Below are 17,164 nucleotides of genomic sequence, written 5' to 3' on the forward strand. Positions count from 1 at the left end.
CCACAGGGGGCCTATTTTCAAAAACTTAAATTAAAATATTTTCAAAACCAAAGCCGCAGTGACCTAAAACCAAAACAGGCACCTCCGTTAGGCATATATGAGTCTTTATGAGCAGCGACATCAAAAAATTCAAAGTCGTTCCCTAATGAAATCCCAATTATTTTTCTATACAAGTATAACAAAACTTAAAAATAGCTATAAATTTCTCATGGCTAGATGCACAAAAATCACCCATAGACTTCATATTGTATTGACAGGACATGGGGCGCGGGGCTGATTCATAGGGTATCTCCGTCAAGGCTGGCCAAGTGGAAACAGACAAAGAGCTTTTTTCGTTGAAAATTCTTGTGAATAAATGCTTAATTCCCTGAATTCTTTATATATACGTACGCAAAACAGTCTCGATTCTTGGTTAAAAGCAAAAAAAACGTGCAGGTAGCATTTATTTTACGTGAATATAATTGCGAACTATGAGGCTAGTCAGTAAGGAAATTAGCGGCCGCCATATGTAAACAAAGAAATTTTTCCATTGAAAATTTTTGTGAATAAATGCTTAAATCCCTGAATAAAAGCAAAAAAACGGGCTGTTATAATTCATTTTACATAAATATTTCAAGTAGGGCTGCAGCTATCGATTAGTTTCCTAGTCGATTAATCGATGAACTAGTTAGCTCGAATAATCGAGTAATCTGATAAGAAACATAAAAATTTGAAATACCTGAGCTTAGCCTCAAACGGTATAAAAAAATTAAACGAGGATCTACAACAAAAGAAAAAATGGCTAACTTACATAGCAAAAGTCCGCTAGCTTAAATGCTTTTTTTAAAAAAAATTTTAACAATGCTGTTAACAACTGGTTAAGTCTCAAACAGGATAAAAAAAATTAAACGAAGATCTGTTCGTGCAATGCACATTTTTGAACTGCAGATGGCACCCAATTGGCGTTGCCTCGCTACATTTTGGCTTGTCTGTATGGCATAGTAGTACCACCAAACGACCTCCAGATGTCCCTATTTTCACTAAATATTTAGGAAATTTGCCCCCCCTTCAACCGTATTTGAGTAATGCATACAATAAAAGAAAATAGCACACATAACCCACACAGACCACACAATTCGATCTAATATCAATATTCATTAATTTGTTTAGGGCTGTCCCAAACGACTAATTTTCTCCCGATTAGTCAGCCGACTATTTTTACGATTAGTCGACTAATCTAATAATGAAAAAAAAAAAAAATTGTTTTTGTTTACTAATTTAGCAATGAAATTTTTGTTGACACTTATCAATTCACAAAAAACATATTGGAACACTTAAATTATTTATTAAAGTACAATAAACACATAAATAATAATAAATCACAAATAAACAATGAGTTCAAATGCTGATAGAATTAACTAGTGTAGCATCCTGATTGAAAAGGTGGTCTCTTAAACTGATGGTTTACAACTTTTATTCCATCCTTGATGTAATCACACTGTAAGAGCTATGGTGCACACAAATAAAACGTCACAATTGGAAATAAACAAAAACTTTTCACCTTTTTCCTTTTAACCTTATTTATATATCAATGAATTGCCTTTACCTTAATTTATTACCTTATCATTGACAATCTCTCCCTTGAGTGCAATCACTGTACATACTGTATATATTTATGACCTTTTAACCTTATATAATTTTCTATACCAGAAAATAAACCATAACATGAAATAAACCTTTCAGTTAGCATTAAGGACAGTACTAATAGCACTTATAGGCCCATTGTCAATGAAACATTATTATTCAGTAAGGCGACAGCACCCTCTGGTGTACAAAAAAAAAAAAATTTACAAACGGTGACGGTGCTTGAGTTGTTTATTCACGGCCGACGTGCAGCCAAGCTTGGCATTAAAGAGACAGGACAGAAGAGTGTACCCTCCGTTGTTTCTTTGAAATAAGTCAATGTTTTGGACACTCTGGTGTGCTTTTTTTTGGCTTTGTGCCGCTTTCCCCGCTCGCATACAGAGCATCCGACATTCTGAACTTTCCACGCATATATATTTTTTTTATCCCTTCATTAACCGTCGACGGGATGTTGTGCTTGTCGACAGATTTACGTCATCGATGACGTCGACTATGTCGACTAGTCGGGACAGCTCTAAATTTGTTATTAAATATTTTTAGAGCTGCAACTATCGATTATTTTAGTAGTCGATTAATCAATGAACTGTTTAGTTCGAATAATTGAGTAATCGGATAAGGAACATAAAAATTTAAAATACCTGAGCTGTGCTTCAAAGGGTATAGAAAAATTAAACAAGGATCTACATAAGTACAAAAAAAGAACAATTTGCTAACTTACATTGCAAAACTATGCTATCTTAAGTGCTATAAAACGCTAATGTTTTTTTTTGTGTGTTTTTTTAAACAATGCTGTCAACAAATGGTACAAACACATATTCCCACAAAAAATGCTAAATATACCTATAAATTACATTACGAATATATTAAAAAAACATTAGCTCAAACAAAAACTTAGCCTATGTTGGTCTTAACAGAGAGCAGCAGGATTCAGCCATGTGAAATGAGTTATGTCATATTCGCTGTTGCCACTAGAGGGCAGTGTATCCACCCAAATCGATAAAACTAAATGCAAACACTTTCAAAACAAACCATTACAACGCCACTTTAATTAAACGAATACTCGAAGCAGCAAAATTAAATTCGAATCTTTTTTTCTAATCGAATTACTCGAGTTAAATGATTAATTGTTGCAGCACTAATTTCAAGCTAATGTTAAGCTAATTTTTTCCATGCTTTTTTTTCACCTCTCAATGTGCATGCATGGAGCTCTTTTATTAAATAATTAGCTTGAATCCTCGACCAAATGACTCTTGAGACACTCCTGCCTGCTTGTATGCAGTAAAACATTTGTCCTTTTTCCACCTAAATCCGGCGTTTGAACGCAGCATGTTTGAGTTTAACACAGTGAAAGCCAACTCAGCTCTGCCTGGGTCAGCCCCCAACGGGAAGGCGTGGCGCATTGTTTGCAGGAGCTGTCAACTGATGTTGAAGTCTATGACTTAACATTAATGACCCCTGATTATTACTTTTTATCTTACTGTATTTTCCCAGGTGAGCCATCACCCCCCTGTTTCAGTGTGTCATGCAGATTCCAAGAACTTTTCTTTTTGGCAAGGTGAGCATGAAGAATTTCTGTGTTAGTGATTAAGCACAGTCCAGAAATAATTTCCATCAATGTAATATTCTGTTAATTGTAGTTATGTTCAAAATGTGGAAGTATGTGAGATCTGTGATTCATGGTGATATACTCAATAGTTTCGAAACATGTCATCATCTATGATGAAATTTAGATGTCCGATTGAGAAACAAATTTTGGGGAAAATCCATGGAAATAGTTCCAGTTGGTACCACCAATGTCACGTTGCCTTCGTAAGTCATTTTTCTTCTTTACCGTTTGTGTAATAAATACTTTTCTATCCACACAGATATCATGAAAAGCAGAATTGTGACACTGTAATTGTGTTGTCTAGGTTTGGGGACCATTATGAATGGAACAAAGTGACATCGTGCATCCATAATATACTTAGCGGGCAGCGTTGGATTGAACACTACGGAGAGATGACCATCAAAAATGTCAACAGTAACACTTGCGAGTGTAAAATCACATTTGTCAAGGTCAGATAGTTATTTACAGCCTATTAATTAGTAAATTAATTGTCAGCCTGTTTTTAATGTTCATTTTTATCGTTTCAGTATGGAAATACTATTTCAGGCTTCATTTGTACTTAAAATGATCATTACTTTTCTTCCCGATTGCATCACTTTCCATAGTTAAACGAGCAAGTGTATAGCACCATCTGTCGACCAAAGAGGATATTAAAAAAATTAATGTGAATTGGGCTGCACGAAAGGATTGGCTTGCAGTTATCATAGGACCAAGGGCGTAGGTTTGCTCTCAACATTGGTAAGGACGATATAGTAATAGCATAACCTGCATGTACACTTTTTGCCGGGGCCGGGACATAAATACAGTAAGACCAACCAGATCGGGGCAACGCGGGTTAGAGCTACTTTTCTCACAAATATGAACCTAATTAATCATTAGGCTAAATGATCAATGCAAAATAAATCTGTACTGACTTGTACTAACGTTAATGTGTATTGGTTCAGGTGATACACCGTTCGATTCAAACCTTTGTTTTTGAAAACTACTAAAGAAACATTTTGAAGACTTCCAGAATAAATGTCTGGATTTTATAAGCACATTTAAATTGCAATATTTGAACATAAATTATATTGATATCCACAATAAATACACACTTGTTAATAATCTCTGAACTATCCAGGAATGCAAAAAATATACATTTGTCTTCAAGGGATCCACGGATTGAAAGACTTGTAGTTTCTTAAAGGGTATGAAAACGCAAAGGGGGTGTGAGACATCAATATAGAACCGTTATGTGTCAAGATAACAAATATTGATAAAGTTAACAAAAAAATCAATCACATTAATGAGCAATTATCGAAAATAGATAAAAAATGACGAACATTTCCGAAAGTGTTCCGGAAACAGCCGAATGGGGCGGAGACGTCATAACAAGGAAACTAAAGGTCGAGGCTGGTGTCATCGTTGTTTATCGACGAGAGAGTTGCGTTCGTGTTTTATCAAAAAATCGCTAAAATGGTTCAAACCTGTCATGCTATGTGGTTTACAAATAGCAATTTGTCGCAATGTAGTACCCATGAGTTCCCGAACGCGAGAAAAAGCTGGACTACGCAGCAAATGAGTAAAGTTCGTCAGTGCTAAGAGGGCTAATTTTGCAATTTTACGGGGAAAAGGGAACCTGACAAGCCAGAAGATGTGCCTACAACCTCAAAGAAAACAAAATTTATGCTACTTCCCAATCACTAAAGACCCGCGAACTGCGAAGGAGTGAATTCGTGACCCGTATGTGAATAAATCGAGTGATTCGAGCATGTCTGTGGAACAGGAATATAGGCTTGTAGAGATCGCAAATCACGGTGACTTAAACGTACATTTGAGACAACAACTCTACCGAAGTTCTAGATTAAAGTCATTTCGGAATATCCTGACATCGCTAGGAGCGCGCTGAAAACTGCGCTACAATTTCCAACATCTTGTATTTGTGATGCTAGCTTCTCTCATTCTCCCATCTCGGGACCATCTCGTCTCATCGAAACAAACTCAGCCCTCCCACTGATTCAGCGGGTGAGTTGTATTTTTTCCCTGCACTTAACACGACGGGGCTAAAAACAAATGCTATTTTATATTTGCTGTATTTTTCTGCCGCGCATTGCCGGTTTTCTGACAAAGTTGGCATGCGCGTAACGTTAAAAAGGACCGCGAATGCAGCGATTCCTAAGTACACACTACAAAGTTTCTTTAAAGAATGGAATATTAACTTACGTTTGCCATGTTTGGCGCACACAACAACTGCACGTAGCCCTCTCACTTAACGACTTCGCCGTGTCGTTAAGCGTTAATTCACGCCATTTCCGTGTTGCACATGTATGTTTGTGATGTAAATAGTTTTTTAGCACCATTGGATAACATCGAGAGTCCAACTGAATATAAAAGAGGGCTTTTTTCACCGCCACAAAAGCTTTGGGAGCAAAATTTTATAAGGGTGCAAAATTTGACAGGACACCGTGGTGCAAAAAAAGGTTGGGGACCCCTGCTCTAATCCCATTCATATTTGTGTCGGTTGGCAGGGCGAAACCGATGATAGCATATTAAATGATAATTATTCTATACATTACTTTATTTTGCGGTCACGGTGTATCAGCTTCACAAAAAGAAATGCAAAACATACCATTTGGTGTTTCCCACACGAACTGTTGTCGGGGTTTCATCAGTGTGATTGCTCCCCTTAATGATCCTTTCATTAGGCTGCATTGGCTTTCGTTTGGGCTCAAATTGATAACCCAAAACACCAAAGAAAGGTTCATAACTCTCCTCGTCACCATTAGAAGAATGTTCGTTACGTCGGATTCGTCGCTGCAAATAGAAACAAAATTGTCCGCCATCATCGCCGCCTTTCAGTACTAAGCACTGAGCCGGTTGTTTCCCTATAGTGACGTCACGCACACAATATGCTAGATTTCCGGCATCTTGGGGGCGGGTCCTTTTAGCTTGACAATCGACCTAATTTCTATCATTTTCTTGGTGTTGCGATGTGTGTAATTACACGAAGTGGCATGATATGAATTCAAAAGGCATGCGATGATGGATAAATGATGGAATATTAGCATTTCCCCAGGTGTTGTCATACCCTTTAAAAGATAAACGTTATTATGAGTTAAAATAATATTGATATTGGCACCCCTCTTGATGTTTTTGTTTTTGATACAATTTGTAATTTTTTTTTTTTTCTAGTAGGTCGCCATTGCAGGGCGGTAATGTCACATGGTTACGTTGCCGGGCTTCCAGAGTATGACTCTAGCAACATAAACATGTCATCTGTTCAAACCTTTCAATTTGAACCCGAGAGGAACATTAATGAGCATGACAGCACTGTCGATATTTCACAAAATGAGCAGCAAAAGCAAAATGAACAGGAAAGACGGGATGAGACGAGACCAAGAGTAGGAAAAAAAACCCGATGTTCTGCCAAAATGTGCTACACTGACGAAAAGACTTACAAGAGGCAAATTTGAAATCCAAAGTACTACCGTGCGCTTTCAGATTGTTTTGTTTAGATGCATGTAGACAGAACATACTAAAGATGCCTTAAGAAAATACTTTAACGTACTAACATCAAATAAGGGTGGTTTAAATATGCTATGTGACTAATGTGGTCAACAGATCAACAATCCGCTTTAAAGCTACAACAAGAAAACACAATGCTTAAAGGTATGAGAGCGAAAAACATGCAACAAGTATTTTGAGGCAATGAAAAGGTAATAAAAGACTCAATAAAACACTAATAGCAAGTGCTCGCCGCGTTTAACCGATGTGCGCATGTGTCTGACCTCTCGCCGCGAAGAAGGAATTGCAGTAACCGTAACCCGGTAGTGTTTGTCTAGTGACAGTGACAAACATCACCCCGAGAGTCCATTGCGTGCATAAAACATGGCACCATCCGTTGGTCAAAACATGTACAAAATATTATAGAATTTTAAATCAATGGCAATATTTTATGCGTTTCTAATAACATATCTTAGTAAAAGAGAACAATTGTGGCTTGTTAGAGCCTATAAATCTTTAAGTCCAAGGTTCCCTTTAAGACCACTCGACATTGTCTGTCTAAATAAATAAATATAACTGAAAAAAACTTCTTAGTCAGGGTATAACAAAAATGAATAAAAAACGGAGACTTCCTTCAGGTAAAACACGACCAGTTTTGTCCACAAGCACAACTAAACGCAACAAAAAAATGAAAAATCTTTACCTCGATTATGATGACTGTATGATTATATGAACAAAATATCTGCATAGGCTAGAAATAAAAATATTTTTACATAAATAATGTAGGAAAATAAATAAATACATTTTAAATAAATGCAAGTCATCAGCCAATCAAACGTGCGTTTGAGGGGATAAAAATGGACTGGTACATTTAGCAAGTGAAAAAGGTTGAATGTAAGGTTTGAAAATCATGAAAATAATCCACTTAATAATGGTAGGGTCAATTGTATCCTTACAACATATGGGAAGACAATCTAAATGACCTATATAACTGTACTCATTAGAGGTGGGAATCTTGGGGCACCTTATGATTAGATTACGATTCAGAGGCTACGATTCGATTATAAATCCACCCCGCAGCTATTAGCTGCTTTTGTTTCGTATATATTAGTTACAAAAATTGTACAAAAATCCTCTCAGGCTTAAATAAATTAGTATTTCAGTGTCAAGTTAACAGTTCAAAACAGTAAATAAAAAAACTCAAGTCCCCATTCTGTATCAACAGCTTTAAACTACATTCAATTAATTTAATGTGGATAAACCGTTAAAAAGTTGTTAAAATTTCTCCCGTTATTCCATAATTTCTCTTCTGTCTACGTTCTACATGTGAAAGTTTTAAAACGGTTTCATCTTTTAAAGATAGATTCAAGTCAAGATTTTTCCGTTTTAAGAGTATTTAAAATAAAAAGTGAATTACCCTAATTTTCGCACTATAAGGCGCACCTGATTATAAGCCGCAGCCCACCAAATCTGGCACGAAAACGGCATTTGTTCGTAGATAAGCCACACTGGACTATAAATCACAGCTGTCCTCACTGTATCATGGGATATTTACACCAAAAGATATTAACTGGTACAACCTTATTTGACAGCGGCATCATACGACCGACTATCATAAGCCCAAAAGAACCATCATTAAACTTTGAACCGATTAGTGCAAAGCTTTATTGCTTCAAGAAGCTTCATTTGGCCATCACTGATCCCTTGGGGGAGACAGTCAACCTTTGCTCCCACCTGCTGTTGACTGTTGTCATCCAACATGCCTCTTAGCATGCATTGCAGCGCTACAGATATAAATAAATCAAAAATCATGTTCTGTGCTAAATATTTCTTCAGTTACTGTTCCAATTGTTTCATCAATTGCTAGTTATGGTATTTGCTAACACTTTATTTGACAGTGGTGCCATAATACTGTCATTACACAATCATAATTATGACATGTCTCTGTCCTGAGCATTCATGAATGCTTATAACAAATGTCATTAAGTGTTATCCGGCAAATGATCTCACTTTTGAATGGATGCAAAAGATCCAAGTTGGACAAAAATTGAGTTAGTGACATAATTTGCCAAATGACACTTAATGACATAAGCATTCAGTAATGTCCATGATAGTGTCATGTCATAATTTTGATGATCTTATGACAGTCTTCTGACACCGCTGTCAAATAAAGTGTTACCTAAAAAAAAAAATCAACAAATAAGCCGCACTGGACTATAAGCCACAGGTATCAAAATGAAGGAAAAAACGTAGCGGCTTATAGTCCGAAAATTAAGGTAGGTTCGCTCGGAAGGTTCGCTACAACAGCTTTCCTGATAAATCTACTGCTTTAAGATGGCGGCTGTTTACTAATGCCGGGAAGTCTGTTATTTTGCATCTAGTTCTATATACATGTGATATCTACCGTAGCATTATGTGGGCGTAGTTTGTAGCGGCTGTCGGCCGCAGTCAGGAATTATTGTTTTTTTTATCTAGCGGCATGAGTTGAGCATGATGTTTACTCTCGATCCGTTCCTCATTGCGTCCCGATGACAGCGCTGACTGTTTTAGTTCCGCTTTACTCTGCGTTTTTACATAATGGGAAGTTGGATCTTTGTTAATTGTTCTCAATTCTTCCACGGCCGAATCGCGAATAATCTAAGAATCGGAAATTTCGCACACCTCAAGTACTGATTACATAATGCAAGTAAGGTTGCTTAAAAGTTGGTGGGGACAGTTTGAGCACCCTGAAAAGTTGGTAGTGATATGTCACTACTGTCCCTATGCAAACCTACGCCCTTGGATAGGACACACTAAACAATGGTACCTCTACCTACGTACGAAATTGGTTCTGGAAGTAGTTTCGTAAATTGAAAATTCCATAAGTAGAGATATGTTGTCCATGTAATTGCCATAATCTGTTCCAAGACCCCCAAAATTCAGACATATAGCGTTTCTAAAGCATGAAAATGCATCAAAAGTTTCAAAACATATAACAAATACATGGTACTATTATTTTAGAATAGATTAGATTAGAATAACAGATTAGATTAGAATAACAATAAAATGAGAGTTGTGCATAATGTAAAAAAAAAAAAAAAAAAAAATCAAGAATATAGAATAAAAGTTAATACACTCACATAAAACTGTTGGAACACGAGGGACGGATGACGAGGATGCTGGGATACACACATACAGTAGAAGTCCCTCTTAGCCAATTGAATGCCAGGAAGATGCTAGGCAATAGCCAATGGCAGAGGAGCTATAAGTACGTTATGTTCCGTAAACTCACGGAGCTGCGAAATGCAGCTCTTACTCTATTTTTGCCTTTCGTATCGTGATATTTCTTTCGTAACAAGAGGCAAAATTTCCCCGCTGAGGTGTGTATTAACCTGAAAATTCCTTATGTAGAGACGTTTGTAAGTAGAGGTACCAATGTAATATTATTGTAACTTCTTGGCTACTATTGACGACGATAGACGTCCAATCCATTTTGATTGGAAGGGGCGAATGCACAAATTTCAAAATGGATTGAATGTCTATCACCGCCAATGACACTGAAACCAAATGGAATGATGGAATACTAATCTTTTTTTGTTTTTCCAATAATCTCTTTCAGGCAAGATCATGGAGCTCTACTGTTAATGAAATAGAGGGCGTAGTGACCGATTCCAGTGGAAGAGTCGTGCACTCCATTTTTGGAAAATGGCACGAGTCAATTTTTCAAGGAGACCCACCTTCTGCCACGTGTATCTGGAGAGCAAGTGAGTAAACTGTTTTGCAAATATTGCTAGAACCTTACAATAAACGCCAATTTGTCCGTGTAGATCCCATGCCAGCAGACCAGGACCAGTACTATGGTTTCACTAAATTTGCCATAGAATTAAACGAGTTGGACCCCACTATAAGACCTCTGCTGCCCCCTACAGATACACGCTTCAGGCTGGACCAGAGGTTAATATTGATTACTACTTTTATAAAAAATACACTTTCACTCACTTTCTTTGCTTTATTCAGGTGCTTGGAGGAGGGAAATGTGGAAGAAGCTGAGGAACAGAAGCAGAGGATAGAGCAGCTTCAGAGAGAGAGGAGGAAAGTGCTGGAGGAAAACAACATGACCCACCAACCACGTTTCTTCAAGTATGTTTAGATGCACAATCAGACGAGTGCACATGTGTTATTTGTCGCTCTAATGACAATGAGATAACATACACATAGACTATTGCGACTCAAGAGATAGTCTGTTACCTCCTCACCAGTGTTGGAAAAGTTCATTTTTCGTTTTCAAGGTTGAGTTCACAATTTTGAAAATGAAATGAAAAATCCATTAATTTTGAAGCAAGTTAATGGTTATTTTTTTCCAAAATGTGTTGCTTTGAACTGTTACCCTAAAAATAATCCTGCATTTTAAACCAAACAATCTAAAAAATATGCAAGAAAACCAGAGACTTCAAAATGTATTGACGGGACACGGGGCGCGGGGCTAGTCATTAACCCACTGTAGCGCCGCCTCATCACCACAAAGAGCTTTTTACGTTGAAAATTCTTGTGAATAAATGCGTACATCCTTGGACTCTTTCTAAATATGGACATAAAACAGTCTCAATTCTTTGTTAAAAGAGCTACGAACAGGGCAGTTAGCATTTATTTTACGTAAATATGTCGAATGTGCTGCTAGTCTTTAAGCTACTGTAGCGCTGCCTTATCACCACAAAGAACTTTTTACTTTAAAAATTTTTGTGAATAAATGCTTAAATCACTTAATTCTTTATGTATATGGATGTAAAACAGTCTCGATTCTTGGTTAAAAAAAACAAACAAAAAAACGGGCAGTTAGCAGTTATTTTACGTATGTACAGTGCCTTCCATAATTATTGGCGCCCCTGGTTAAGATGTATTTTTTAGCTTCTAATATATATATATATTTTTTTAATTCAAGTAATATGGGACCTTAATGGAAAAAAAGAGAAAAATCCAACCTTCAATACAAGTGCATTTATTCAGTGGGGAAAAAAATCCCACATAAAGAAATAATTATTTGACATCAAATAATGTGTGTCACAATTATTAGCCCTCCTGGTGTTAATACTTTGTACAACCCCCTTTTGCGAACAAAACAAGGTCTGGGGACTGAGATGGCCATGGGAGGAGCTTGATTTTGTGTCTGGTGAACCATTTCTGTGTAGATTTGGCCATATGTTTAGGGTCATTGTCTTGCTGAAAGACCCAGTGACGACCCATCTTCAGCTTTCGGGCAGAGGGCAACAGATTTTGATTTAAAATTTCCTGGTATTTAAAATCATTCATGATGCCATGCACCATAACAAGGTTCCCAGGGCCTTTGGAAGCGAAACAGCCCCACAGCATCACTAACCCACCCCCATACTTCACAGTGGGTATGAGGTGCTTTTCAGCATGCACATCTTTCGTGGCACGCCAGACCCACTTAGAGGGTTTGTTGCCAAAAAGCTCAATCTTGGTCTCATCTGACCAAAGCACACGATCCCAGGCTTCAACTGGGATATGTCAAATGTGCTCCTAGTCTTAAAGCCACTGTGGCGGCGCCTTATCACCACAAAGAGCTTTTTATGTTGAAAACTGTTGTGAATACATGCTTAAATCCCTGAATTCTTTAAAGATATTTATGTAAAACAGTCTCAATTCTTGGTTAAAAGCAAAAAAATGGCCAGTTAGCATTTATTTTACGTGAATATGTTGGATGTGCTGCTAGTCATTAAGCCACTGTAGCGCCGCCTCATCACCACAAAGAGCTTTTTACGTTGAAAATTCTTGTGAATAAATGCTTAAATCCCTGCCTTCTTTACAGACATGAACGGAAAACAGTCTCGATTCTTTGTTAAAAGAGCAAAGAAACCGGGCAATTGCATTTATTTTACGTAAATACGGGTATGTTGAATGTGCTGCTAGTCTTTAAGGCTACGTTCATACTACAGGTCTTAATGCACGAATCCGATTTTTTGTCATATCCGTTTTTTTGGCGTGCCCGTTCAGACTGCCTTTATCCATTGAGACCGTTCAAGTATTACGCATGCGCACTAATTCGCAGTCCGACACGCGCTAAGCAAGAAGACCCGCATGCGCAGAACCATCAAAACAAATGACAGACGTCATCCGTCATTCCAGGGATATCATATTTTGCTTTTCAAAAGGTGGACACAAATAACAGACATAAATAATCCCCGTTTAGGCTTATATTCAAAGTTTATATGGATCGATAGCATGCACGCACTGTCCGTGCACGTCACACACACATACGGGCAGTTTGTCCCGACTCTCGGCCGTGGAGGCAATGTTGAAATATTGCTCACTTGGAACAGAGAGAAAACTGAGCATTCTCAGGCTTATCCTCAACCCATTTTTATTTTTTATGACTGTTGTCAAGCTCAGCCCTTCCTCAAAAGCCGTGTTCACTGCAAGCTAGGCGCTAATAACGCACAGGTGCATCGCTACGGTAACGACTCTCTCGCTATTTGATGACGTAATTGCTGCATTAAATCCGATTTGCGGGACTGGACAGTACAGACCGCCGCGACAGTCTGGAAAAATGTGGCCCAGATCGGATTTAGACCACATACGAAAGTGACCCAGATCGGATTTGAAATGGTCCCGTTCTATGCGACTTGTCACCTTCAGACTGTCAAGTTAATGCCTCACTCGAGTCGGAAAAACACGAAAAAATCGAATTCGTGCATTAAGACCTGTAGTATGAACGTAGCCTAAGCCACTTTGGCACCGCCTTATCACCACAAGAGCTTTTTACGTTAAACATTCTTGTGAATAAATGCTTAAATCCTCGAATTCTTTATAGATATCAATGTAAAACAGTCTCGACTCTTGGTTAAAAGCAAAAAAAAAAAAAAATTGGCAGTTAGCATTAGTTTTACGTAAATATGTCGAATGTGCTCCTATTCTTTAAGCCACTGTAGCACCACCTTATCACCGTAAAGAGTTTTTAGGTTGAAAATTCTTGTGAATAAATGCTTAAACCCCTGAATTCTTTACAAATATGAACGTAAAACAGTCTCGATTAGGGTTGTTCCGATCATGTTTTTTTGCTCCCGATCCGATCCCAATCGTTTTAGTTTGAGTATCTGCCGATCCCGATATTTCCCGATCCGATTGCTTTTTTTTTTTTTTTTTTGCTCCCGATTCAATTCCAATCCTGATAATTTTTCCCGATCATATACATTTTGGCAATGCATTAAGAAAAAAAATGAATAAAACTCGGACGAATATATACATTCAACATACAGTACACAAGTACTGTATTTGTTTATTATGACAATAAATCCTCCAGATGGCATTTACATTATTAACATTCTTTCTGTGGGAGGGATCCACGGATAGAAAGACTTGTAATTCTTAAAGTATAAATGTGACTTTGTATATTGTGACTAAATATTGCCATATAGTGTATTTGTTGAGCTTTCAGGAAATGATACTGTAGCCATTTAACTGTTCTGCCCAAATGCATGATGGGAAGTGCAACCACGACTGTGCGTAGTGGCACCAATTGATTTATCTTCTCTGCGTTGGGAAGTAACATAGGCTGTTAAGGAAAAGATCAACCACTTCCGTTGTTCCCCACATTGCTTCCCACGATATTTCTAATTGTTGAGAGTGAGATTTTAAGGCTTTAGCCAATTCAAAAGAGGGTCCAAAGACTGCCAAAATTCTCTCTACTCATTTTACGCTGCCTGTTAGCTCTATATATAGGTAAAACGACGCATTATAGATTGAACGCGACAATGCGTGAGTGGGTCGTGCAGCGCATGCGTTAATTGCATTAAATATTTCAACGTGATTAATTTTTAAAAATTTAATTACCGCCGTTTACACGATAAATTTGATAGCCCTACTTTAAGCCAAAACTAAAGACTCTGAATGAATGTAAGACATTTTGTCTGTAACGTTAAATACAATTGGAAAATGATTTAATTAAAAAATATATAGGCATGTCCGATATTTTTTTGCCAATTCCGATTCTTTGAAAATGACGTGATCGGACCCGATCGATCGGGACATCTTTAGTCTCGATTATTGGGTAAAAGCAAAAAAAAAAAAAAAAAAAAAACGGGCAGTTAGCATTTATTTTACGTAAATATTGTGAATTATGACACCAATGCCGTAGCAGGTAATTTCTCCCATTGATTTTTTTCACAACGTTTCAAAATGCATGCGTGGTACGAAAAATATAATAATTACATTGAATCCTTAACAACTGAACAAATCACTCCTGAGACAATCCTTCCCGTTTGTATGCGGTACAGCTTTCGTACTTTTTCAACCTAAATCTGGCGTTGGATCGCTGCATGTGTGTGAGAATAACTGCGACTGACTTCGACCGACTAAAGCGGAGTGTGGTACAACGCCCCCCTAGTTGAAGGCGTGGCACAGTGTGGGGAAAATGTCCCGTCAATATCATTATGAAGTCTATGAAAAAACATCACAACAGTTTTTATTGTGTTAACAGGAAGTCAGACTATGACACTTGGGTCAACAACAACTCATACTGGGAGTTACGCAGAGATCCCGGCTTCATGAAGGTGGACTTCCCTGTGTTGTGGTGACCTGCGGCTATCATTTCACTTCACTACAAATTGGAATGAAGTGGGAAGTCAAAAAAAGTGAAGTGAGAGCAACCTCAAGTCCTCATTTGTGTCGTGGTAACCCCAACCATCAAGGACTTCCTGTGCCGTCCCTATCGTCGGCTTCATGTACATTAAAGTGTCTCATCTCAAATATTATGTTAACTTTGTTAGCGTAAGCTCAAGTGCAGATCTTTCACATAATTTTATTCATCAACATTTACTAAAGTGCCTTTAATTGCAGTGCTACACCTATTCAACTGCTGTAATCATGTGAAAAGAAAATGATCATACAAGTGTTTTTTAAAAGCCCAGATTTTTAGTTAGCAAACTCCAAGATCATAGGAGGGGGTTGTTTAAAAGTTGATATTTTGAAGAGCATATCTGCCCCATACTGGACTGTAAAAAATAGTAATAAATAACACTTTGGTTCAACATTTAGTACATGTTTGGTTTTGTCATTGACTATTATTTATTGACAGCAATAGAGGCATAGCTTGACATCCTGAATGAGGTAAGAAGTACTCTCTGTAGGTTTCACACACAATGGTGGCACCTGTTTTTGCCCCACTTAAGTAAGTCATTTTGTGGTGACAGCTACACCACAAAAATCCCCACGGAACTTTCAGTGCCACTGACGACGATTTGGTGTCCACTCGTACTTCAGCTGTGAATTCGAATGAGTTTATCACTCGTAGACGTCCAATCTATTTGAACTGTGAGGGTTGTTTTGGTCAATGATGACTATAACCAAAATATTTCGTCAACAGTTTTTTCATGACGATGACGAGACGATAACGAGTTAAAGACAAGATGAAAATGCGCAGTTGTTTCGGTCGTGTTCACAATGTGTGACATTTTATGTACAGTGGTCAAGATAAAAAAACAAAACTTACCGTGTGTGCAAGTCTGGAGAGCAGCAGCACATCACGAGTGATACAACCAGACACTGCTACGATGCAGGCTAACTACAGTGGTATGAAAAAGTATCTGAACCTTTTGGAATTTCTCACATTTCTGCATAAAACCACCATTAAATGTGATCTGATCTTTGTCAAAATTACACAAATGAAAAAACAGCGTCTGCTTCAACTAAAACCACCTAAACATTTATAGGTTTTCATATTTTAATGAGGATAGTATGCAGACAATGACAGAAGGGGGAAGAATAAGTAACTGAACCATCACATTTAATATTTTGTGTGACCCCCCCCCCCTCCCCCCTCCCCTTTGGCAGTAATAAATTCAACCAGACACTTCTTGTAACTCCAAATCAGTCAGGCAGATTGATCAGGACTAATCTTGGGTCATTGTTCTCTACAAAACTGCTGTAGTTCAGTCAGATTCCTGGGATTTCTGGCATGAATCGCTGTCTTTAGGTCATGCCCCAGCATCTCAATGGGGTTCAAGTCTGGACCTTGACTTGGCCACTCCAGAAATGAATTTTGTTCTTCTGAAACCGTTCTGAAGTTGATTTACTTCTGTGTTTTGGATCATTGTCTTGTTGCAGCATCCATCCTCTTTTTAGCTTCAACTGTCTGACAGACGGGTTCAGGTTTGCCTGCAAAACATCCTGATAACCTTTTGAATTCCTTCTTCCACTAATGATTGCAAGTTGTCCATGCCCTGAGGTAGCAAAACAGCCACAAATCATAATGCTCCTTCCACCATGCTTCACGGTGGGGATGAGGTGTTACTGAGCTGTTTCACCTGTCCTCCAAAACTTCTGTGGAGTCTCCAAGTGCCTTTTGTGGACAATAAACAAGCAACAATGTTTTTTTGTTTATTTTAGACAGCAGTGCCTTCCTCCATGGAGTCCTCCCATGAACACCATTCTTGGCAATAGTTTTACATAGTTGGTGTG

At 37.9% G+C, this 17,164-nt stretch overlaps 1 protein-coding gene across 2 annotated transcripts in view; it reads left to right on the top strand.

The window, feature by feature from the left end:
• LOC130910581 (oxysterol-binding protein-related protein 3-like) overlaps positions 1-15,735 on the top strand; it is a 36,459-nt gene extending 20,724 nt beyond the window's left edge. Inside the window, exons 15-21 of one of the 2 annotated variants that reach the window (XM_057828009.1) lie at positions 3,115-3,178; positions 3,354-3,432; positions 3,534-3,678; positions 10,311-10,455; positions 10,519-10,645; positions 10,709-10,831; positions 15,186-15,735. In XM_057828009.1, the coding sequence (XP_057683992.1) occupies positions 3,115-3,178; positions 3,354-3,432; positions 3,534-3,678; positions 10,311-10,455; positions 10,519-10,645; positions 10,709-10,831; positions 15,186-15,282 (780 nt within the window). In that variant the 3' untranslated portion in view covers positions 15,283-15,735. Of the gene's footprint in view, positions 1-3,114; positions 3,179-3,353; positions 3,433-3,533; positions 3,679-10,310; positions 10,456-10,518; positions 10,832-15,185 lie in introns of both variants that reach the window. The other variant, XM_057828008.1, reaches the window with a different exon arrangement.
• Positions 15,736-17,164: the final 1,429 nt, after the last annotated feature.

The sequence above is a fragment of the Corythoichthys intestinalis genome, chromosome 22 (genome assembly GCF_030265065.1).
Source record: "Corythoichthys intestinalis isolate RoL2023-P3 chromosome 22, ASM3026506v1, whole genome shotgun sequence".
NCBI lineage: Eukaryota > Metazoa > Chordata > Actinopteri > Syngnathiformes > Syngnathidae > Corythoichthys > Corythoichthys intestinalis.